At 39.3% G+C, this 25,452-nt stretch overlaps 2 protein-coding genes across 7 annotated transcripts; both read left to right on the top strand.

Annotated features, from left to right (window-relative positions):
* The first annotated feature begins 136 nt into the window (after positions 1–136).
* letm2 (leucine zipper-EF-hand containing transmembrane protein 2) lies at positions 137–17,418 on the top strand. 2 transcript variants are annotated; one of them, XM_036143953.1, is made up of 11 exons: positions 137–378; positions 1,248–1,316; positions 3,389–3,932; positions 6,502–6,645; positions 8,243–8,386; positions 9,990–10,193; positions 10,958–11,077; positions 11,173–11,292; positions 12,892–12,990; positions 13,864–13,932; positions 15,505–17,418. In XM_036143953.1, exons 2-11 carry the CDS (start codon positions 1,270–1,272, stop codon positions 15,559–15,561), a joined length of 1,548 nt encoding a protein of 515 aa, XP_035999846.1. In that variant the 5' UTR covers positions 137–378; positions 1,248–1,269; the 3' UTR covers positions 15,562–17,418. The 2 variants fall into 2 exon arrangements, with proteins under 2 accessions (XP_035999846.1, XP_012725428.3); XM_012869974.3 differs by having other exon boundaries at positions 1,245–1,316.
* Positions 17,419–20,517: 3,099 nt separating this feature from the next.
* On the top strand, positions 20,518–25,370 carry prnpb (prion protein b). Of its 5 annotated transcripts, none has more exons than XM_036143948.1 (3): positions 20,518–20,607; positions 21,649–21,941; positions 21,990–25,370. In XM_036143948.1, exons 2-3 carry the CDS (start codon positions 21,656–21,658, stop codon positions 23,198–23,200), a joined length of 1,497 nt encoding a protein of 498 aa, XP_035999841.1. In that variant the 5' UTR covers positions 20,518–20,607; positions 21,649–21,655; the 3' UTR covers positions 23,201–25,370. The 5 variants fall into 5 exon arrangements, with proteins under 5 accessions (XP_035999841.1, XP_035999844.1, XP_035999842.1 ...); XM_036143951.1 differs by having other exon boundaries at positions 21,649–22,037; positions 22,134–25,370; XM_036143949.1 differs by having other exon boundaries at positions 21,649–22,085; positions 22,134–25,370.
* Positions 25,371–25,452: the final 82 nt, after the last annotated feature.

Genomic DNA, 25,452 nt, shown 5'->3' with positions numbered 1-25,452 from the left:
TGTTTTAATAACCAGACTTTCCGGAGTGCACAATTCAGAGCCCTTTTCGCGTTTTTCACTAGAGAGTAAGCACTCACTTTGAAATAGACGCTCTTCGTTCGCGCCGCTTCGCAAACATTTACGCGCATGCGCAACGTGACCTTTATGTGCAGCCGCCCGTAGAGGCTGCGGCTCGTATTCTCATAGGCATAAAGTCGACGCGCACGGAGACGGTTTAACCTGTAAACCCACTGTAAATGGGTTTATCACTACACCGGACGTTTATTCCGCGTATTCCCCTCACGTCTACAGTCTGTTTTGCATGGATAACGTCGTCCACGTCTCACCGAGAAGCCTTACTACGCAGCGGCAGCCATAGCTTGGTCACTGACGCCGGAGGTTAGTGGACTCCATTTCAGCTGCCGGATAGCTGTAGCAACGGCCGGCTAAGGCTAAGCTAACGAGCTAACGCCAAGCTGGGGCGCATTTCTCAGCACAACACCCATGGCTGTCTGGGTTTTGGAAGGAGCACAGCTGGCGCATAACAAGCTAGCCTATTTAAATGATTGTGATTGATTTTATACACGAATACAATCAAATCCGGGAGTCAGTTTCTAGCTTTAGACGGTTATTTAATTAATGTTTGATAGCAAGTGCCCTTAATGAGCTTTCTATGTATGAAGCGGGGTTGTTTTTAAACGGCACAACACCGGCTAGCTTAGCGGAAGGCTCCTGATTCTGTAATGCCGGTTATGTATATATATGTTTTCTTTTTACTATTTCTCATTTTTTTTTCTCGACAAGTTTGACTTTTTTTAAATGATGTAGGTTAAAAAAAAGGTCAGTAGGAGGGTAGTCCTCCGGAACGTTAGTGGAAAACTACCAAGATTTTGCGGCTTTTCTGCGCACCGTACGTTAGCATCTAAAATGTTTTATTTATTATTTTAAAATATAAACAGACAGCTTTCAAAAGACGCACACTCGTGGTTTATCTTCACTTTGTCCACATCGAATAAAATGTAACAAGACGCGTATGACAGACAGGGGACGTGTTGTTATGTAATAATAAGCAAACCTGTAATCGTGTTGTTGTGGTTTTTACAAGGCAGCATGCTGCTCAGACTTTACAGTTAGCCGAGCTGCCAAAAACAACAACAACACACAGTCTCATTGTTGGAGTGGCTGCTGGGATGTTGCTACTGTTTTCGTGTCTAGATGAACTGTAATTTGACCCCCGCCTGCTCTCTTGTCTCCATGTGAACCAGCAGAACACTGTGATCGGACTCTGCCATGGCAGTCTTTAGTCACCAGGCGATCCTGGCAGTCACCAGATCAAGGTAAACAGACCATTAACACTTCCTCCCCTGTGCTCTGCAAACCGTGACATATGCTGTGCACATTAGGCTTTACCTCATCGGCCAGGGCAGACGTTGACAAATGGATGGGTGTAGTCTGCACTAGGCCAAGAGGGGGAAGTTGGGGTTTCTGCAGGAGAAAGCTGTACGTGGAAGAAGGGGGGAGGGGGACTTTATACTCATTTTATAGGAGTGTTGATTAGACAAGATTTAAAACAAGGTAGCTTACTTTGTTCTTCTTTGCCCCTTTTTGCCGATGCACACACTATTCTGTACCCATAGAAAGAACAATTATTCCAATGTGCTCAGCCATTACATATCAGCACATGTTCATCATAGTTAAGCATTTTCTTGAATAAGGGACAAAAACAGCCAAAAAAGATGCTTAAATGTCACATAATTTCATTCAGTTGCATATCCATTTTGTAAAGATATTTATCATATAGTTCCATTGATAATTCTTCAGTTGTATTATATTATTATAAATAGCTCTAAGGGACCTCTTGCTGGTAGATATTGTTTTTATCATGACAAATGGAAAACACTGGTGACCAAAAAAGGGAGAAATGACCAGCACCTGTACACACCTTGGAGTTGTTTTGGTTTACATAGACGTAAACCCGTGGAGTTTTGTCTTTAACAAGATCCACGTATTTCTGTATTGCAGTGAAATTAACCTTTTGTTTTGATTGAGCTGCTGTTTTCCTTTCTTTTCTTTTTTTTTTTTTTTTTATAAAACCTTTCAATGTAAGGTTTCCAGTGTGGAGAGTCAGAGAAAAGAGGCGGAAAAGATCCCAATTAGTAAATTTGAACCCTCTATTTTGAATCTTCTAAATCTTAAATAGTTGATTACAATGTATATACTTTTATATATTTGAATGACTTTTATGTTGAACACACTTTTTCTGTTGATATCTGATTGTTTGCTGCATTTACTTTTAGTGCAGCTTCACTCGCCCAAAACAGGTTTCCCCACAGAGACAATCAAACTGTATTTAATATTAAATTCCTAGAAATGTAGTGTTGAGTTTTTAATATATGCTACATATTTTTTTGTTGTTTTTAATTTGGCCACAATTAGTGGTAGTGTTGCTACTCTTTACAAATGTGTCTGTGTGTTTGAAAAAAAAAAAAAACTTTTCTGAAGTATTTTTAAAGGTTCTTTTCCTTGGTTTGTTCCTGGTAACCTGAAACTGCTTTTCAGGTTTAGATTCATGTCCCGATGCAGATTGCTGCAAAGGTTGATCTATTCCTGACAGTGAGAGTTGGTTTTACTTTACTGACAAATGCACACATTGGGGGTCGGGTCATATTTCCTTCTTGGCAAATTAATCATTAATCTTGTGGAGAAAGTTGAGGAACATGCAAATAGATACTTAACGTGTAGACAGCCTGTTAATTAATGACCCAGCCAAAGTTTTCAGGCAACGAATGATCGAGAAGAACCAAATAAAGACACATTTTTTTAAATAGTCAGGTGATTTAGTTGATTTATGTTGTACTGCATCAGATTTTATGTGATAAAGCAAAAATGCTGTTCACAGGGATTTATTATTAACGTGTAAAATATTGACTTTAAATGACAACTAATAAGACAGATGATGAAAAACCTAAATTCTGATTCCGTTGCAGTGATTATTATTGCATAATTAAAGTGTTTGTAGCAGAACTTCATGGCATTGGTGCTTAGCCACAGTCAATAATTATTTATTGCATAATTATGTTTAATTTGTTTTTATTGGGTCCTGATAAGTTTAAAAAAACAAATGTAAAAACACATGTAATTATTTTTTTTCCTGTATAGAAAAAATATACAGGAAATGGCTGGACAAACAGATGAGCAGAAACAATCATCAAGTATTTGTTCTCTTTAAATTCAGAGAAAACCAAAATGAACAATGTTTCTCCTTTAGTGACCTACTGGTTAATATTTAGGTACATATGAAGCTCATAAAACACTCATTGAACTCTAAGCATTACTCTTTACTGTTTTTATAACCTAATTTATCATTATTGCATGGATTTTTAACATTTTTTCCCTTCTCTGTCCACAGAGGGTCCTATTTGTTGTCCAAGAGGCACAGCTGCTCCCCTCTTTCTTCCAAAGCTTATCTGCACCTAGACTCTCCCCGTCACGTCTCCTCCCCATTTCCCCCGCGACACGCCCGCCACAGCTACCCTCACTGCGCCCGGGTCCACTCCTTCAGCCGCGGCGACAGCTCCGTCCTGCTCGCCCGCGCCCTGCACAGCTCGGCCGTCTGGCTCCAGGATATAAAGCAGGGCGACACTAAAGCATCTCCAGCGGCTGCCCAGGACGCTCCCGCGGCGGACAAAAAAGACTCCCCGGCGGTCGCACCTGACTCTCAGCCTCCGTCAGCTCCCGCTCCGGCGTCCACCGCCGCCGCTGTGGCACCGGCAGCCCTTCCTCCAGTTCAGGAGAAAGCAATTGTGAAGAAATCTCTGTATCAGAGGACTGTGGATGAGTTTAAACATTACTACCATGGCTTCAGGTTACTGGGCATTGACACCAAGATTGCTGGCAGGATGGTGTGGAGGCTGCTGCATGGGCAATTGCTGACGCGCAGGGAGAGGAGGAGGGTAAGAGAGGCTGCATGTGTTTTTATTATCCGTCATAAATTGGTGTCATTTTAATCTCTGGATGTCAACTGACCGCCTCCCTAAATTCTGTAAATAGGTCTTCTCTCATCAGAAACGTCCCTCCGCTAAGATGGAGGTCTAATCGGTTTTATGGTCAGATACCGACCTTAATGCCGATATATTGTGCATCCCTAATTATAAACGTTGCACGGTGAGCCGTCAAATCCTGTTCTTCCCTTAACAATCTAACATTTTTCACACCTTACAATGTATTTTACAATAAAAAACTATAATATAATAGTAATATATTTGCTGCTGCAGGTCCTCTATATAGCTATGTTCACGCTGCAGCCCGAAGTGACCCAATTCCGATTTTTATTTTTTATTTTTTTTGCCCATATGCGACCTGGATCTGATCTTTGATGACAGTCTGAACAACACAGATCTGATTCTTTTCAAATGCGACCTGTGTTTGTACGGCCGGGTCGCGTTTATCCGACCTGTACGTCATAGACACTCGACAAACGTCACTATTCTGCGTCCTGCTATGCAGAAGCGGGAAGAAAGACGACACCCATAGCGGACTAAAATGCGCGCCAGCATTATAATCCATGTTTACTTCCGCAAACACTGAGGACGCTTGCTACGTGTGACGTCCTCCAGTGCGCATGCGGGACACTTAGGTTGAACGCATTCAGTTCACACAAGAGATCACATACAAGTCGCATATATTTGGAAATGTGAACGACCACGCAAAAAAATCTGATTTCACAAAAAAATCGGAATTGAGCATTAAGGCCTGCAGTGTGAACGTAGCCTATGTCACCTGCTCTGCACATTTAGCTCAAACAGCCCTCATTTAGAAACGAGAGCAGCTGAAACACCAGCCATTACAAATTATAACGTTCAAAGCTTATAAAAGCGGGAGATCAAATTTATCAGTATATATTTACCTCTCAAAGTCATCTGGAACTGGATACATTTTTGTTAGAAGCTGAATTATCAATAGTTCAAATTAAAATGGAGGCTAGTGTTAGCGTTAGCAAGTCAGCAAACTGCTGAGAACATTGTCAGAAGGAGACCTGACTTTTGTTCAAACATGCCAAACAAACGATGAGGCCGTGTACGTTTCAGGTGACGTGTTGCCAGAACATTACAGAGGCTACTTAAAACTAACTCCGGGTTGCGTGGTCTATGCAAAATGTCTTAACATTTTAAGTCCTGTTTCTTTTGTTTGTGTTTTTTTAAGTACAGAAATTTAGCACCCCCCGTCACTGCTCTCTATTCGCGTGACTTTCACTCAGATGAGCCCCCTGCTGAGTTTCTGTGGCAGATCTGGAGCGTTAATCTTATCGGATTGAGCCGAGCGTTATTTATAATCCGCGTTCACTGGTTTCAACCACAAGTAGCTTTTACTTAGGGTTGCCTTGATATCAGGAAAGTATTTATCTACTCTGCTGTTGCTGAAAGTCTATGACGATGTTAATCTCGTTTAACACCCGTTTTCCTGATGCTTCTCTCCTTCCTCCGTGAGCTTTAGCATCTCTGCCGCTAAACATGCACATCAGATATGAGAGTTATTAACCGGATGAATATGTTAATGACATTCAGAGCCTAAATGCCTGTAATTTACAACATATTTCTTTTTACCAAATGTTGCATCTGTTGTGATTGCGTTATTGCCTACAGTGATAAAAGTAGGGCTGGAAGATAATTCAAGAATAATTTATATCGATCGGTAGACGTATATCGATGATAGAAAAAGGGTCAATAAAATTTCAATAGAATAACAGTTTTCCTTCCTTTTGCATTCTTGACATATGGGTTAATTTTACATCGTTACGTCCTCCCAACCAATCACAACGCAGACCCAGGAACGCTCCGCCCACCAAGCTCCGCCCCCTTGAAAGAGTTCAGAGTGTTTATTTTTACTTTTTTAAAAACTTTCAGTTTTGGTCAAAAGTTTGTTGAATAAAGGGTCAAGTTTAAATTCAGTTTGTGTGTTCTGTATATAAAAATAGTTGCTAAGCAACAGCATAAACTAGCCAGGGCTGCACTTAAAATATATGTTTTGAATTTGTTGATAACTATCGATATCGATCAATATGATTTCTATTTTATCCATATGCTTTTTTTTTCTATATCATCCAGCGCTAAATAAAAGTATTTGTTCTTCCAGTCTTTAGCGTATAGAAATAACTTTGGCATCCTAACTGACTCCAATAGAAGAAGCTCAGTTTGATTTAATGTCAAACAGTGATGGGGGGGGGGGGGTGACAAAGAAGGCGGTCCTTTTTATACAGTAATTTAAACTGCTGGTTTAAGCTCCATCTATAGTTATTTTAAACCATTCTTTGTGAATCCCGAAACATAGACATATGTATGCAGCACTAACTGCACTTTGACAGATTTAATGTTTTCCAGTTGATCTACTATTGTGATATATTTGCAAAATGATGCTGAAATGTTCAATTCAGTTGTTTTTAAATAATCTGTATAAAGCTAAATGACCTACTGTGCAGCGATGATGCCACTAGGTTGGTATAAAAGTTTGTGTTTGTGTCCACAGCTGCTGAGGACCTGCGCTGACCTCTTCCGCCTGGTGCCCTTCATGGTGTTCATCATCGTTCCTTTCATGGAGTTCCTCATTCCCGTCTTCCTCAAGCTGTTCCCAGAAATGCTGCCCTCCACCTTTGAGACGGAGTCTAAAAAGGCACGTGTCTCTGTGGCCTCCGTCACCTTCCCACAGTTTATTGTCCTTATGTAACTCATCAGACGTCTCGGCTCAACTAAAAACACGTTAGACATGTGGGTTCCTGTCTACCCCGTCCTTTCTGCAGAGGCAATTACCTACATTAGACGTAATGTGTCACAGTTAAAGAATAATGCGTTTAAAATTATCTGCTTTTCTAAACCTGTTTAATGCAGCTTATATTTACTGAACCTACCAACCTACAGCAGAAAGACTATTCATCTGCACCAGTGTAGATAATATGTTTGTTTTTAATTGTAAAAGAAGCAGGTTTCAGTGCTTAAACATCTGTCCAGTTAAGGGGGGAAACTGTTTGGTTGATCTGAACACGTCAGGTTTATTCAGGAATGGACACGTGTTTCTGGAAGGGACCGAGGTCAAGAAGCAACTGTGCATAAAATGGAAGAATGGTTTAGAGGCATACGGGGTTTTAATTTGTTACAAACAGCATCTTATTTGTAAGAGTAGCTTAAACTTGGTATTCAGCCCCTCCAAGTCAATACTGTTTTACAACCAGCCGCTGGTGCATTCACAGCTGCAAGCCTACCAGTGTTGCACGTCTACAGAAGCAAACAGAATAATAAGAATACGTTTATGCTACAATTAAAATACTTGTTAAAAACAGAATTATTATCAGTTATTATTATTAAAATAAAGGTGGTTTAATCGTCTTCTGAACAGCCGGGTCTTTAGTCCTTCTTAAAATAACCTCACAGTTTGTGGCGCCCCGAGGTGTTCTGGGAGGTCAGGCTGTACAGAGGATCCTGGGCCTCATACAGGCTAGTTTGGACCTGTGGATTTGGACCTGTGAACAGAGAGAATGTCCTGTGGTGTGTGGAGTGAGCAGTTCTTTAAGGTACCTGGGGGCGTTTCAGTGGAGACCGACAGATGAGGACGGAAGCCAATGGCCGAAAGCAGCCGTTTTAAAGTCTTGTCACACACTCTCTGTTGGATATAAATGACACGCGGGAGACATCCCTTAATTAGCTTAACTAATTAAGGGATGTCTAAAGGCAGCTGGATTTCATTTAGCCTTTCAGAGTAAAAAATAATCCCCTTTCTTCCACTTTCCAAATATCAACGACTTTATTCGTCTATGAAAATGTTCGTTGATTTAATGTAATGAAACATGGAAAGTTAAAAGGTCTAAACATCTTTGCTGCATGTAGGTATTGTAAAAAAAATTGTTGGGGTTTTTGTAGAATCAGTTTTTATTTGGTTAAAAGCTTGTGGTCTCAGTGAATAAAATGCCTTTTTTAAGTGCAAAGGTAAATGTTTGATGTCATTAGGTTCTTCTTTTTTAAAAGTGGTCTGTTTATTTTAAAAAAAGGAACATTTTAATGTTTGTGTTGTAGTTTATGCTTAAAAGAAAAGGCAGAAATCTGTCCATGGATTGAAATAATTCCATGTATCAGACAAAAAAACTAGCTCAACTGTTCAATGGAGGTAAAACTGAATAAAAGTAATTAAAAATAGATCTTTGGAGCTGAGGTTTAATGATGATTAGTAAATGTTATGTATTCATGATGATGCTAAACATTTTTTTTTTTTTGTGCAGGAGGAGAAGCAGAAGAAGGGTCTGGCTGCGAAGCTGGAACTGGCCAAGTTTCTCCAGGAGACCATCGCTGAGATGGCCCAAAGGAACAAAGCAAAAGCTCAGACTGAAGACGAGACCCAGAGATTCTCCACATATGTTCAGAAGGTAAAAAAGGAAAAGTAGCTAGTGTCTGTAAAAGTTCTCTCAGTTTTAAAAAAAAACAAACCCTAAAGCTATAGGCAGGTTGATGAGGATTGAAGGTAAAACGAAATCTAATGGGAGTAAAACAAGTTTTCCTAAACTTTTACTTTTCAGTGAAGAGTTAAAAGTTGTCATTGTTTAATTTTATTGGAACGAGTCATTAACACACCAATTTAATGCAAGAAGGGCTGATGATCATAACTCAGTAGGTTGAAGACCTGGCCGCTTGTTTTTAATCACCAGCAGCGCCGGAAACATAACAAGCCCATTTCTCCTGCCGTAGAGCGTGTATGTCAAGCCGTTTGTGTATTTATTCAACATCTTTGGTTTTGAGATGTCATTCTACAAGACACCTCTTCACGCTTTATAAATGCCAACAAGTGTTCAAACTGTCACGCTTGGTGAGGTACGTTGTAATATGCTTTAGCCTATTTAGTTGATGTTTGTGTATTTTAAAATGTTTAGATTTAAAAAAAATACTTGTATCTAGTGGTGCACGATATTAACAATTTTAACCGATATCGATAACCGATAATTTTCTGCTTTTCAAGGCCAATTCCGATACCGATAAGTTTATATTCAATATATTTTTTGCATAATCTGCAGCTTGTGCTATGAAAAACAAATTATTTAGTAGCTCTGGCATATCTATAACGGCAAACAAAAGGTTTTGGCTCTTCAAATGTTTATTTATTTTTTCATACCATCACACAAAAAAGTTGTAATTTGCTTTTAATAACAAAAGACACAAATCAATTCAGAATACAAAGAGCATCGCTTAAAAATTACTGAACACATCTGTGGCTTATTAGCAAAGGCATGTGTGAAGTTCAAAAATAAAGTGCACCCTTAAAAAATAACCACAGCAAAGGTCAAAGAAAAAAGTGCAACTTCTTAAAAAAAGTTTTCAGAAGACTATCTGCAAAAGTATTTTAGATGTCAAGTCAAATAATTTTCATGCATGAAATTATATGTACTAACATATGCAGGTCAGCCTCTGTTCCAAAAATTCAATAAAGTCAATAAAAGTGCATCTTTCAAAATGAGATGGCATGATGATGATTTTTCAGGTGAGCTATTAGGTTTGTTGTGTGAAAACCCGAAGCCGTCTTTTCTACTCCCGAAATTCTTGCTGAACAAGTTTTGCAAACTGCCGAGAATTACATACAAATACTGAGAAAAACAACCACACTGGGGAAGACATGTTTGTTTATTTATCGTATGGCAATAATGGAGCCAAGCCTGGGTCCTGATAGTGAGGAACGCAAAATCCACAGGTCTTGTCCCACTTTGGGGCTACTCTGCCTGAATAAAATTCCACCACATTTAATTAATTTATCGGAAGAATTTACTTATCGGTCCGATATATATTGTGCATCCCTACTTGTATCCACACCCTGCCTGCCTTGCTGGTCGTACTCTGCTATGCTAATGCCGTTTAGCATGGGCTGTTTATTCGGGAGTGCAAACACCTCCTGCTTTTTTGCATTTGTAACAGTACAGAGAATCAGAAAGTAAATAGGTGTACCGTCGTGGCTGTTTACTCTAGTTTCTTCTTCTTCTGCAGGTTCGGGGAACAGGCGAGCAGCCCTCCACAAAGGAGATCGTCCGCTTCTCAAAGCTGTTTGAGGACGAGCTGACCCTTGAGCACCTAGAGCGCCCCCAGCTGGTTGCTCTGTGCAAGCTGTTGGAGCTCCAGCCCATCGGCACTAACAACCTGCTGCGCTTCCAGCTCATGATGAAACTAAGAAACATCAAGTCGGACGATGAGGTGAGAGCTCACACCCTACATGCGGGGTTGCACGGTGACTCTGTCTGTATTTTAAACATTTTAAAGCCTTTCTGAGCTGTTTTTTGAGACTGATAATAAGTTAAAACTGGGTGTGTTATAGGGCTGGGCGATAAATCGATTTAATCGATTAATTCGAGTTTACAATTCTTTAAGATTTCATTTTTGGAAAATCTGGATTTTATTTTGCCAATACACTCATTGGGTTTCCACGAAGAGAACATCATGTGATGCTGAATATATGTTTAGGTAAATGTATTGTCAAAATATTGTTAAGTGGAAACTTTTTTTACCATAATACGAGGTACTTCATTTACTTATTTCCTTTTTTTTTTTTTTACTTAGTTTGAAGTTCACAAGTGCAGTGAAGCCTGTTCTTAGCTCAATGTGTAATACCACTAGCAGCAAATGTTTTGTTATATTTTAATTGTTTATAATGGCACGGCTACCATCTTGTTTTGCATGTTTCACAGCTTATTTTTAGTTGCACTTTGAATTCAGGTCAACTCCCTGACGAAATGCTTGACATAAAAAGCAAGGTTTTAAAATAATTTCTTTAATTTCTTTTTATGAAACAAAAAGGAGGAAAAAAAATTGATTAATCGGATTTGGTATGATAAAATCGGAGATTTATTTTTTAATTCATATCGCCCAGCCCTAGTGTGTTAAAACTTTTTCTCATATTAGGAACGGAAGGTTTTTTTACCCTGCATTTTTATTTTCACTTCCTCTTAACTCCTTCGCAGATGATTGCAGCAGAGGGCGTGCCGGCCATGAGCGTGTCAGAGTTGCAGGCGGCGTGTCGTACTCGTGGGATGAGGTCTCTGGGTCTCACCACCGACCAGCTCCGTCAGCAGCTGCAGCAGGTGTTTGTTTGCTGCTGGGCTTGATCCCTCGATCCCTCTGACTCATATAAACTGATTAGTACATTTAATTGTGTTGTTTTTGTTCCTCCGTTCAGTGGCTGGATCTGCACCTGAAGGAGAACGTCCCCCCGTCGCTGCTGCTGCTCTCCAGAGCCATGTATCTGACCGACATCAAACCCAAACCCCACGTCATCCCGCCCGTTCCCAAACTAGAGGTTCGGCCCGTTCAGTCTCCTTGAACTCACACGCCATGCACTAGGGCTGAACAATTAATCGCATTTTCAATATAATCGTGATTTAAAAAAACGCAATTTCCAAATCGCAGAGGTCTGCAATTTTTGACTATGTAACAATTTGTGAATTAGACACGTCCATTAGGTGTCAGTAAAATGTTTAAAGTGGGTTTGCCTCCACATGGATGGGAGGACAGTTGCAGCCAGGAGTGTCAAACTCATTTCTGTATTGGGCCACTTTGGCATCATGAAGTCATTAAAAGGGCCGGTTGCACCTGTATAGATGATGGTTTTGATTCCAGAATTTCATTCCACTTCACATAAAAATATGAGAAATTTCACAGTAACATAAAACTAGCACCTTAGGCCCAGTTTATACAGTTTATCTGCAAATAAAAGTTGATATTGCGGTGAGTTACGCTTTAAACTCATCATTCTGCGCCACCTTTTCTCGTTTTGACCATTTCTGGGTTGTTTTAATGTGTTGTGGGAAAACTAGTGGCAGGATGCTGTTACTACAGTTAAAAACAATCAACGTTCGCTACAGGAGGCACGGTTTTATCCACTTTAAAAGACTATATGGCTCTACTTCATGACATGATTTGCCTTTTTTGGCTCTTGAGGGCCGGATAAATCACCTTGACGGGCCGGATTCGGCCCGCGGGCCTTGAGTTTGACACGTGTGGTTGCAGCAGTGAGATAATATAATTTTATTAATTGTTTTAGAGTTTATATAATCATACAAAGCATCAATCAGTTTAATACATAGACTTGGTTGTTGGACTTTGCACTTTATGTTCAACAAGGATTGATGTCCAATTTAATTAAAAGCTGTTCTCTTGAATAATATTCTGATCAATAGAAACATTAAAAGTTCATATTTAAAATAGTCCTTGTTTACAAACATCTTTATTTAGAGGCCATTTTTGTTGTCTGTGGTTAATGTGGAGAAAAGTCTAAGTTGCAATTTTGATTGAAATATATCGTAGGCAGAACGCAATCATTTCTGCTCAGAGTTTAGATGCTGTGGGTCTTTTAGCAACTAATCCACATGGCGAGGAAACAAATTGATTTGTTGTTTGTATATATTTAAAAACGCACGATAAATTAAACTGGAAAAAAAATTGCATTAAATCGCAATATTAAGAAACAAAATCGCAATTAGATTATTTTCCAAAATCGTTCAGCCATACCGTGCACCGTCGCACATGCAGGTCATGCTCCACATCAGAGGCGTGGTAACGTCACGTCAGCCGGGTTACAGGCGTCTCTGGTGTTTGGTGCGATCAGTCCTGGTGTGCTTTTCTGTTTTTAAACGGAAAGCAACAAAAACTAAATTGAGTCACTGATTGTTGAGCAATACGTTTCTGGCGTTACTACATTATACTCCAGAAAAAAGGAAAAAAAAAAACTATATAGGTGTTTAAATTCTGCACCACTTAAACTTTAAAACTATAGGAATAAAAGTTATTTTCTTAACTGTAAAAAAACAAAAACAATCTGCAGTTTTTCCTGCGCTCTGTCGGGTCAGATGTAGCAGTTTTATCGAATGTTTGGTGTTTTTGTCTGTATCCCCTGCAGAAGGCAGCTCCTCCTCCTGCTGAGAGCGCAGCAGCAAACTCAGCCTCTACCAGCGCAGAACGGCTGGCAGACCCCGCCGTCATCATCAAAGACAGACCGGTCAGTGGTTCGTTTGAAAAATAATAGTAATAATAATAATGTGATGAACTAGATTGTAGCTGCAGTTTAGGCCAAAAGACGGCTTTTTTTTTCTTTATTATTGAGGACTTTTAAATAAGCGCAATTGCTGAATTTATAGTCAAGATCCCTCGAAATAATCGTACAATGTATCAATGTTGACCATTTTAGTTTAATGTAGGAAATGTTAGATGTTAGAAGCCGTCATTAGGAAATCTTATTTTGATTTGAAAACTAGAAACCAGGCAACTGAAAGTCTGCTGATGCATTTTAAACACCTCAGTCCCCACTTAGCCTTTTAGCCAAGTGTTTGTTTAGGCGTTATATTTACCTCACTGCCCTGTGGAGTATTGGTTTTATCTTCACGCTCTGCCTAGAAGCAAACTTTGTTTTCTGAAATGTCCAACATATTTCTATAAGCAAAACCAAACTTACAAAACCTTTTAAATATTGCTTTTCAGTTGTTTTTTTTGTATTTCTGCCTTTTATCTACCAGTGAAGGTGACAGACAATTGTTTCACTTTTATTTTTAGCTGATACTAAGGATTTTATTTTTACAAACTTGGCCTCCAAGCGCTGTACCAGATGAAAAGATGCTGCCGTAAATCACGGCACATTAAAAGAATAAAAAAGAAATGACCTTCTTATTGTCGCTCTGTGGGGAAATTCAGGCGAAGCAGCAGCAAAGTGACACATAGATGGGAACACGCTGATGCACACCATTTTCAATATTAATCTAGATACAATAAACTGAATGAATGTTCAGTCAGAAAGTTACACGTATAAACGGTTTCCTGCCCGTTCGGTAATCTGATCCGCTCGTCTAATTCCTCTCGTTGTCTCGGTGCCGTTCAGGTGGAGGAGCTGCGGGACCCGGCCCCTGTGGTGTTGGACAAACCTTTAACTCCTGCCGAGGTCCTTCAGGTGAGCCCCCGCAGGACCCAGTGTGTCTGGAGGCTAATGTTAGCAGGGATTAGTAGAGATTTAATAATCCAGTGAAAGACAAACCCACACGCACAACGGCGGAAGAAAAGCGCTGCTCGTTGGGCTAAATGGGTCAGAATGGAGACGTCTGTGCAAAGTGGTATTATGCATGGTCCAAGTCAGAGGCTCGATGTAATACGCTGAGTTCCTAGATCAGGCATGTCCAAAGTGGGGCCCGCGTACCATTTGTTTTCCCCTGAACTCATATTTTAGATGGAAAACCTTTTTTTTTTTTTTTTTTTTTTTTAACCAATTTTAATAATAAATTGAACTTAGCTTAAAGAAGGAGCTGATAGGGATGATATAACGCACTTCAGAGCTTGCTTCATGATTACACTTTGTGTTTCTATATATAAATTGAGGGCAGATTGTTTACTTTTTGACTTTGAGAAGTATTAAAAATAAACAAATTATTTGAAAACTGGAATAAAATCGATTATATAAATCACAGGTGGAATGTATTAGGAAGCAAACAATCAGCTTTGCCTGTATGCAGGATGTAGTCACAGTTATAGCTGTGTCAAATGTAACTAAATGAGTTTTATTTATTAGACTCTGCATCCATCAGCTCAGATATTAACTACGGTGAAGTGCCTCCCAGAGACCAAGGCCTGCCACCCTTTGAGATTCAGGATCCTGTTTTTAATCAGGACCCTAACAAAGATTTAAATATGTTTTTTTTTTTTTTTTTTTTTTTGTGTGGTTGCATTAACACAGAAAGTGGCACATTTACTGGTGCAAATCACCTTTTTCTGTTATTAATCAAACAAAAGCTCCAAATGTAAAATATTCCCCTTATGGACCCAGAAATTAGTGCCATATAGAGATTCACATCTCTGTTTAGTATTTAGAAATAAAACCTTATTGCATGTTTTGGTTCTGAGGTCCAAATAAGGCCTGTTTAGGTCCGTATTCAGACCAACCAGCTGACATTTTGGAAACTTTTCCTCAAACACCATGTTTCATTAATGAAGACCCGAATCCTGTGAATGAAACATTTAATAGGAACATATTTTTCAGTTTTCTGATGTTATTCCTTGTGTTTTTTTTTTTTTACTTTTAAATTTTGTCCTGTCTTTTATGGCTGGTAGAGGATGGCGATAATTAAAGCCATGTATATTTATTACTGTTGTGTCTGTTGTATTTCTATTATCTCTAACATTATTATTTTTTTTAATACACAGACTAAACTGTTGAGCTAAATTAATTAATGTCCTCATTCTTATTGAGCAGATTTTTGTCGCTCTGTTGGTTTTTAAAGTGACTGTTGTATAAAGAGCTGGTTTTATCTGGCTGGTTAGTTGGGCTGTTTGTCAACTGTCATCTCATAACTTGGACCTGTAGTTATAAAACGTTACGTTATAGCCTGGCAGTATGCAGCAATGTGTGGGGGAGGGGCAACGTGGATTTTTAAAGGATTTTTAAACTTTCTGATTTTCAATCCGTCTCTTTTTAAAACCTCGATACTGTTATAGACTTCACTGACCCGCTGCTTTGTGACTTTTTTTACAGGCTAAAGCAGCAACAGAGGTGTCCCAGAAGAGCAAGATGAGCGCCAACGGCGCGTGAAGAGGGGCGGAGGTGCCGCTCAGACGCGCGTCTCCAGAGGGAGAAGAAGTGTCAGACGACGCCCCACTGTGGGCCCACTCCCACCTCCTGTGTTCGGACCTGTGTCCGATCCAGGAGGTCTTTTTTTTTCTGTCCGTTTCATCTTCTGATTACTGAACCTTTGCTTCGCCTTCATGTTTGCCCACTTTAAGCCCTGAAACATTTCACCGGACTGAACCGGACCGACGGCGGCGTCTTCGACCTAACGCGTGGGAGGAGACCCTCAGACCGGTCTCTGTCGTTCCTCATCAGCTGTCTGATCATCCCCTGCTCCTCTGTGTACATTTGTAAATATTATGTATATTTTTCTCTCTCTGTCGCACCACAGAAGCAGCAGCTTTGTACAGTTTGCTATGCAAAGGTCAGCACTTTCTCTCGTATCAGTCTGATGGTTTTTATTTGCTGATGGTTTTTAAAATTCCCCAGAGAAACTTCGCTGAAACCTCTTGGTCCAGTCGTCGACCCACGTTCAGTTCTCTGTCCTAATCGTCCAAAAAAGAAGGTTATATATTAAAAATAGATTCACTTTAATATATGCAGAATGTCAGAAATCCTCTTTTTCTGTCTCTACTGGGTAATGCGGTTAATATTTTCTCCCCCCCGCTGCTAGATTCAGCAAATGAAGACTGGTACAGACCTGCAGGAGGTCCAGCTCCTTAAAACTTTGGCTGTTTAGCTGCAGTCCGTCTTTGCTGGTAACCCACTGAAAGACAAATCTGTACAAAGATGTGCAGATGTATATTTTTTTGCATATATGTTGTAAAATTTTGTGTTTGAACACTAAAATGATGACCTGTCCTTAAAGTAAACGGAGAATATACTTGATGTTATCCATATAGACATGATATGTGATATGGGGGGATCCTGAAGCCACAGATGAGATTATTATTATTTTTTTTTTGTATTGTGGCAATAAAAGGGGTAAATTTATTGTGTACAGATGGATTTTCCCACCTTCAGTCATTTTTGTTTCTTTTTGATTTGGAAGATTTCCTGTTTCCCCGTATAAATCCTGACAGCGACGCAGTCCGGATCTCGTTTCTGTTTACCTGCAAGCCCTGGGGCGTCTAAATGAAATGAGAGGATGTTTTTTTTTTTTTTGTTTGTTTGTTTTTTTTCTCAACCGTTCTTGGGTTTAAGTGTGTGTGCCAAACGCTTAAAGTTGCTTTAATCCTGTCTCAGATACAACGTGCAGTTTGATTGGGGTGTCTAGTTTTCTGCACTTCCTGTTTTGCTCCGTATGAATCTGTTCTGACGCAGATGGAAAAAATTGTCTGTTTTTAAGCCGAACTCTAAAGGCAGTCTGTAAAAGACGAAAAAACAAAACAAAAAAAAAGTCAATATACTGTAGCTACTTTGCTGTGTGTGCGTGCTCTGCAAGATCTAAAAACAAAATCTAGAACTTCTCCTGAATATTAATGTGGATTCTCGCCTCTCCCTCCTGACAGCAGGGGTTAAGTGAGGGTTATTGCAGCTGCGACCGCATCAGAACATGCAGCGCTGCAGCTCCACGTCGCTGCAGCGGCATCCTCAGCTGAAAGGTTTTCAGACCGGTGCTTAATGGAGCGTTTCTTCTCGTTTGTCCCCGATGCCTTCGTTGTCAACCTTGTCCATCTGTCTTTGTTTCTCCGTTGTCGGTATCAGACTGTGGTTCTGTCAGGAAACTGTATCAGCTGCAGACACTGGTGGAGTTTTTTTTTTTGTTTGTTTGTTTGTTTACGGCTCAAACGCGTCTGCTGTCTGGTTAATCTTGCATCAATGTCCCAGAGCGATGATGAAACAAAATTCATGAAATTAAACATCATACAACCCTTTAAAGCCCTGTCTAGTGTCATTTAATGTACGCGTCGGATTCTTTCGACTTTTCTGGAGCTGCTTCTCACCATTGAGACTCTAATCCATTGAGATTAGAGTCCAGAAACTCACTTAAAAAAAATTATATATATAGATATATATATATATATATATATATATATATATATATATATATATATATATATATATATATATATATATCTATATATATATCTATATATATATATATATATATATATATATATATATATATCTATATATATATATATATATATATATCTATCTATCTAACAAAAGAATGTGTTTATGCTGTAAATGCAACAACAGAAACACAATGTTACAACATGGAGAAAGTCCAATACATCTGGCTGCTTTGCTGTTTCTTAGTTTTTCAACTTCTATTAATGCATTTACATTTAACTATTACTTAGGGTTATGACTAGTGTTGCACCAATACCAGTATCTGACAGGGCTCCGATACAGCACTAAAATGGTGGCATCGGTATCGGGGAATACCAACAAATAGGGCACAAATACCATTTTGATGTTTGTATGTCACTTGAACGCAGCCTTCTCTCACCAGACTAGTATTATACATGTTATATAAGTTCATGAAAGTTGCACTATTTTGCCATTTGAGAGCCAAAACTCAGGGTTTAGAGAGTTTATTCAACTATTAATGTCGTTTTACTGTCTTACTGTTGCACTACTATTATACATGTTGCACTATTCTGGCCTTTGAGAGCCAACTATTGTCATCCATTCCAGGTAGGCAATAATATATATATATATATATATATATATATATATATATATATATATATATATATATATATATATATATGCACACACACACATCAATTTCAAACAGATGGTATTTTAAATATTTTTATGGCCAGCAGGGGGCACCATCTACTAAACCATTTATATTGTTTTGAACAATTAAATGGGAAGAAAAGTAACTTGAAATAAATATCGTTTCATTTTCTTTAAAGGTGGTGTATATGAATGCCCATTTTCACTTTTCTATAAGGGTTTTTATTTTGCCTCTGTGTGTTTGGTGTGAATTCTGAGTCAGTGTCTCTCCAAAATGTCCTCATAATTACATAATGAGGATAAAGACTCTTGATCCTTTATCCTGTAGCTTGTCTGTTAAGACTAAATAGGTCACATGTTTCTGAACTGCTCAGTTGCTCCCCAGCAGTGATAAACATAATTTCTTAAGTTTTTCGTCCTCATGATTACAGACGAACGATCTCATGATCACAAGATTTCATGCCTTGTTTAGTGTTTAAGAGAAAAATCACAGGGTTTCCTCTCTCGATCATTGGATGAAGTCTCCCTAATGCGCGTTTTATAGTGAACATGTGGACAACAGAGGGCTTTTTAGACTAAAATCAAAAGATGATGTATGGATCTCTGTGGCGTTTAAATCTCAATTTCCATGGCATTTCGGGGAAATAATAGCATCAAAACCATTAAACCAGACTGCAAATGTGGAAGTTTACCTAATTAGTAGTTTAAATATGTACTATTAACCTAAAAATATGTGTTTAGGTTTAGCATCTAACTTTAAAAAGCCTTGTAAATGTATTTATGCCCCCTGAACTTGTTTACACTTTAAGAATTGGATTTAATGTGATAGACCAACATTAGTTCCTGAAAGAGAAGTGGCACCTTTTGCTGCAATCACAGCAGCAAGTCAAGAGACAAAAGTTTCTGCTCGTTCTTCTTTACAACAATGGTCAGGCTCATTCAGATCAGATGAAGATCTTCTGCAAACATTAGCTCTCAAGTCTTGCCAAAGACTCTTGGTTGGATTTAGAGCTGGACTTTGACTAGGCCATTTTAACACATGGCTGTACGCTGATCTAAACCATTTTATTGTAGCCTTGGTTCTATGTTTAGGGTTGTTGTCCTGCTGGAAGGTGAACACCTGTGCTCCATCTTCCCCTGCTGAGGAAAAGTGTTCCCACAGCAGGATGCTCCCACCACCTTGTTCCGCAGCGGGGATGAGATGTTTACGGTGATCTGGGTTTTTTTCTGCCACACAAAGCATTTTCCAAAGTCTAGATGCGGTTTTATCTGATTCTGATGAACACTTTTGCTCAAATGTTTGCTGTGTCTCCTATTTGGATATCGGCAAACCTTTAATGGGGGTACTTGGGTCATTATTTCAAGAAGGGCTGTCTTGTTGATAAATCCCATGGTTGCCCAACTACCAGCTGTCCTCTCAACAGATTCCCCACCTGCACAGTGGATCTCTACAGCTCCTCCAAAGGTTACTGAGCCATTTGTCTCCTCCTCTGATCAATGCTCTCCTTACCCAGCATGGCAAATGTAAATTAGCAACTATGCTATAATCTGGCTCATTTACAATCTGTACAGGAGTATAAGATTGTTCATTAATGTGCACTGTCCTGATTAAATAAATAAATAAATGGCAGTTTCAGTCCATCTCCTGATAGGTTTGCAGTTGTGCCATAATCTTTTCATTTTCAGAGGATAAATTGAACAGTGCTCTTATAAATTTATAAAGCTCAGGATATTGTTTTATTACAAAACTCTCATTTAAACTTCTACATAACTTTTTCCTTGAGTGAGTCGGTGTATTCCTTGGCCTACATGATTCTATTAATGTAATGTAATGTCAAAAATTATGTGGTCTATACAGAACTGATGGAAGTATTTTGAGTTTATAATACGAACAGATGGACTCTGTTTCCTCTAAAATCAGTTGCACTCAACTGGATTTTATTTATATCAGGGTAAAGAGGCTTAGTCTAAATGCACAGCACACATTTTGGATTTTTTTCAAGAAGTTAGTTTTCATAATTATAAATTAATTGGTGTTGGTCTATCACAACAAAACATTAAAATTTGTGGCTGTAATGCGACAACATTTTAAAAAGGGCCTTTTGAAAGTATTCATGCGTTAGTAAACGTGTTTATGATCAACATTTCAAAAACATGACGGCAGTTAAAAACATTTATCACTGTCAAAATTGTCTTTAATTTTGTCACGGTTTTAATTTAATTTTTTTTAATGTTGCGGGTCACTTGAAAGGATGCAACGGTGACTGTTTTTATTTGAGTTTTGGAGAGTAACAGAGGCGGGAGGGGCTGAAACCTAAGAAGACCAGAGGAAGGACAGTGAAACCGTGGCGTCTGCGGCCGTCCTGAAAGCGCAAGGTCAGTATCTGACTGTTTTTATTATTGTTATAGACAAATACAGAGCAGAGGTTCTATTCAGGGCAATGAGATCCCCGAAGGCTGAGACTATTCAGTGGACGAGTCTTATACCATGTTGCCTTACAACAAAACCGTATTTGCATGAATAATTAAAGAATCTAGTTAAGATATTTTACCGCAGAAAGAGAGAGATCATGTCAGGGTTTTTATATTTATTACAGTCACTGTGAACACGTCGGTGTCATGTTTTGAGCTTTTAAAACAACAAACTAGAAAAAGGAGTGAAGAGCTGCCTTATGGCTGCCTGTTGTGGGTCTGAAGCTATTTCCAGTCTGACAGCTTCATGGTGGTGACAGGTGGGCTGAGCAGTGTGCAGCCGAAGCATGTAGGCTTTAAACTTGAGATTACGTCGATTTCTTTCTCGTATTTTACCAGGCACAGCCCTTGAAAAAAAATTAAAACAGCCTTATAAAAGCGTATTGATACCCAATCTTAATGTTATACAGATATCATCTATAAGAAAAGCGTGTATGAGTGATGATTATGTAATATCTCAGAGAAGGGAGAGCTGTGAGTTACCCCCACAGATGGTCCGTTCTACTAAATGAATCCCTAACCGCAGAATGATTGTCTCACGCTGAAAAAATAAGTTAATTTGTTCAATGAATTGAGAAATTAATCCATGTTACTGTAAGTATAAACAGCCAAGCTTTCTGCATTTAGGAACATTTTGAAACATTATCAGATTTTCACACTGGCAGAGAAAATACTAGATAAGCTTTTCACCCAATAAAGATCAAGATCAAGAAACTAACAAGAATGCTGAGAAAGAAAAGACGCGAGAAAGAGAAAACTGTTTGATAAAGTTCACAAGGAAAATCTAAAAGACTTTTAGACACACCACCGATAGTTTTAATTGGAAAGGATTTGTTTGGAGAAAGATGAGATGTATCATTTCTGTGCCTGAACAACAGTAGCGATTTATCCAGAAAAAATGTGTTCAAGGTTAACTTTATATTTCTTTTCTTTCACTTTTTGCAGTGTAAAGATGAAGCCGTCTGTTACAGCTGCCCTGTGCCTGTCCCTTCTCTTAGTCGACATTCATCTCTCATTGGCAGGCAAAACCAAACTGTCAATTAATCCGTTTAAGAAGACTATTAAGACAAAAACTAATCTGGATGCCAAGACTAAAGATTCAATCCTGAAAAAGGCCAAACAACCCAACCCAAATAAAGGAAATTACCCTAAGCAACCAGGAGGAGACTATCCCAACCAAGGAGGCTACCCTCAGCAGCCAGCAGGAAGTTATCCTCAGTACCCAAACCAACATGGAGGTCACCCCAACCCAGGTAGCTACCCTCAGTACCCAAACCAACATGGAGGTCACCCCAACCCAGGTAGCTACCCTCAGTACCCAAACCAACATGGAGGTCATCCCAACCCAGGTAGCTACCCTCAGTACCCAAACCAACATGGAGGTCATCCCAACCCAGGTAGCTACCCTCAGTACCCAAACCAACATGGAGGTTATCCCAACCCAGGAAGCTACCCTCAGTATCCAGGGAGAGGCTATCCGCAGTATCCAAACCAACACGGGGGCTATCCGTACCGTGGAAGCTATCCTCAGTACCCAAGCTACCCTGTCGGGGGTAATCCAGCACCAGGCTACTCATATGGAGGAGGTTACGGAAGTTATCCTGGTGGTTACATCAACCATAACCCAAACAACAAAATCCTGAGCCCCCACTATGGTGGCAGCTTTGGATATGGCGGATATGGCGGTGGAGGCGGTTCCCCTTTCTCTCACTCAGTTCAGAAAATGGGATTCGCTCCGTCCGATAAATCCAAAGGGTTCGGGCGCAGTGCAGTAATGGCCGCGGCAGGAGGGGCAATGGCAGGGATGGCCCTGGGTTATGGGTTAGGAAGGTTCCCCCGTCCCCATTTTGACTTCCACAGCCCCCAGGAGGAGTACTACTACAACTACTACATGTACAAGAGATATGGCGTAAAATCCACTGACGGGGATGACTACAGCAGGGACTACCAGTTCAGTCAACCACCTGAGACCTTTGACAGCTACATGACCTCCTGCATGAAGAGAACGGACCTTCTGCCAGGAGAGAACCAGAGGTCGAAACCCAGACCACTCACCACCACAATTAAAACCACAATTAAAACCATAACAACCACCGCTGCAATCACCACAACTACTACCGCTACAAGCAACACGAGTAACACCACTGCAGGAGGAAACTTCTCACCTGCCCCGAATTCGACCAGCAACCCTCTCAATAAGTCTGAGGTCCGTGCTACAACTCTGAGGGCTTCGCAGATTCTCCACAACAATGAAGCAAACGATGACACAGTCAGCATTGTGGAGATTGGCTACCCGGCGCTGATCAAACAGATGAAGGTGAAACGATGTACTGAGCTTTTTATCGTTTACTCTGACAGGCACTTGAAGAAAAAGGTGCCGCCTTCCCCTAGCAGTGGGGCACAAAGGCTACAGATGGGATGGAGAGGGCTTCTTTCTGTAGTCGTGAGCACTACTATGATGCTGATGAACTGCAACATGTTAATGCCTAACAACTAAAGCCTCCACTGGCTAGAAAGTGGAAGTAGAAATCTTAGAGCCACATTATTAGAATCTAGTTTTCACATTATTGGGATTGTGTATGGGATTTAAAATACAACATAGAAATAAATTGTTATATAAATATAAACAGAAACCATGTGGCATTAGAGCTAATTGACCTGATTAACAGTAAAACTTACTTTTTCTACTTTTTTCTATATGAAAAGAGCATCCATTGATGAATGTATTGAGGGTGAGAAATAAGCAATCAGACATGAGAATGAAGAAATATAATCATGCTTGCCCCAATTACCCACATGTCCCTTTACTCCACATTCATCCACCTTGTCCACAGACCCTGTTTTGACTTAGCTCACCTTCCACCAGAACTAGTTTACTGTGTATTGCTAAGGTTTCTTTACCCACACAGGCTTTTTATTCCCAAGCTACTTCTTCAATCTTGGACACAGCCATTATGCTACTACATTAGAAGGCAAATTAGTCACGATGCAGCAGTAAAGTGTTTTAAAGACACCGTCTTTCATCAAAATGAGTTTTTCTTGAGGCAAGGCATTACTGATTTCAACACTGGTTTAAAATCATGTCCAATTGGTGAACAGGATTTTCACTATGGGAAAATATGAATTTGTCTTGATTGACTGAAGGCTCTTTTATACATGCACACGACACATCAGTGGTACCATGAAGGTTCTGACTATATTTTCAAGTAATGGCCTTTACATTGCTTACATGCATGACTTAACTACTGGTTTCAAGGCTCAAGCAGAACATAATTGTTTTTGCAGTTGACAATGATTATCAGCTAAAGTTATTTATTGAGGAACTTTAATCATAGTAGCTAAAAGTCGCTGCTGCTGAGGCAAAGTCCTCGGCAACACCAATCTTAAAAACAAAGAACAGATCATAATATTAATAGTTTTAATCTTCATTTCTCATAGAAACATATATTCCAATGAAATTTGTCCTCTGCATTTAATTCATCCCTTTTAGAGTCTGTGGATTTTAAACCAGGGAACCTATGCCCTTTTCAGGATGCAAGTGCTCTGCCACTAGTCCACCACTCCCTAATAAATCTAAAGCAAGGGCCAATAGGAGCTAATGGCTATTTTTCCCGTAGCGGCTAACTGCGGTGCAGGGCTAACACTTGCTTGTACGTAATCAGGAACAAGGAGATATTTTATTTTAGCTATGTTATTGTTAGCTATGTTATTTACTTTCTGTTATCCTCCCACCGCTAACGAATTGTTAGCTAAAGATTTGAGTTTTCTGTCGTTTTTATTTATGTTGTCCTCAACAGAGCCACCGCTAACAACATGTTAGCTAAAGATGTTATTCTTATTTGCTTCCTCCTCTACAACACAGATATGGCTAGCAACATTATTGTTAGCATCTCCTCTTATAAAAAAAGATTACATTATTTGAGTGGCTTGTATAAATTTAGGGTTTAATCATGTTGGTTAACCCCTCCAGCCACTGCAGCCGTGGAGACCCTCACTTAGGCCTATGCTGAACATGCCTAATGACTGGCTTTTTGGCTTAAAATTATATCAGTAAAATGCATTTTTTTTTGTTATAATGTCTTGAGTTGAATGTAACCTAAACATGACTATGTGAGAAAACTGATATTTGCTAAAAGACAAACTAATAGGTAGACACAACTGAGTGTAATAGATCCTGTAAGAAAGCATCTAGACTTGGACTCTTGTTTTATTTATCCAAGAAATCTGACCACTGAATGTGTCTCTGGGGTTAGTTTGCACTCTGGTGCTGCACACTCTGTTGGTGACGAGTTATGCAAATAGACAGAAATATAATCCTATCAACAGAAACTTTACCATGGTCGGGGTCTAATTCAATAAGATCAGAGGAAACATGTACATATTTGGGTCTATGTTGAATTGCAAGAATAATATAAACCTTATTTTCACCATTTTATCAATCTAACTACACCTTTAGTCACTGCAAATTTAAGTAAAATACATAATATTACTGATTACGCCTGTCGGTCTTTATATTGTTTTGTTTCAGTAGATCTCTCACAGACATATCAAATGTTATTTTACAATGTTCTGTATGCTTTGTGTTTTTTCTCTAGATTTCTGTACTCTTGTTTGTATATTGGTTTTGTCTGCAGAAAAGATACTAAAGAGGAGACACATTTTTGGTTCACACGTTTTCACTTATTTTCACATTATCAGATTAATCTGTGAAAAATATCTGCCATCCTGTTAAAAATCTGCCTTGTCTGC

This window comes from Fundulus heteroclitus, chromosome 12 (genome assembly GCF_011125445.2).
Source record: "Fundulus heteroclitus isolate FHET01 chromosome 12, MU-UCD_Fhet_4.1, whole genome shotgun sequence".
Classification (NCBI taxonomy): domain Eukaryota; kingdom Metazoa; phylum Chordata; class Actinopteri; order Cyprinodontiformes; family Fundulidae; genus Fundulus; species Fundulus heteroclitus.
The sequence above is the reverse complement of the archived record's forward strand: the minus strand, read 5'-3'. Positions and strand labels throughout refer to the sequence as shown.

Coding starts and splice junctions, on each gene's coding strand:
- letm2 (XM_036143953.1), top strand. CDS start 1,270: ATGGCAGTCTTTAGTCACCAGGCGATCCTGGCAGTCACCAGATCAAG. Junction 6,646..8,242: donor TTGAGACGGAGTCTAAAAAG/GCACGTGTCTCT, acceptor TTTTTTGTGCAG/GAGGAGAAGCAGAAGAAGGG. Junction 8,387..9,989: donor TCTCCACATATGTTCAGAAG/GTAAAAAAGGAA, acceptor CTTCTTCTGCAG/GTTCGGGGAACAGGCGAGCA.
- prnpb (XM_012869975.3), top strand. CDS start 21,656: ATGAAGCCGTCTGTTACAGCTGCCCTGTGCCTGTCCCTTCTCTTAGTC.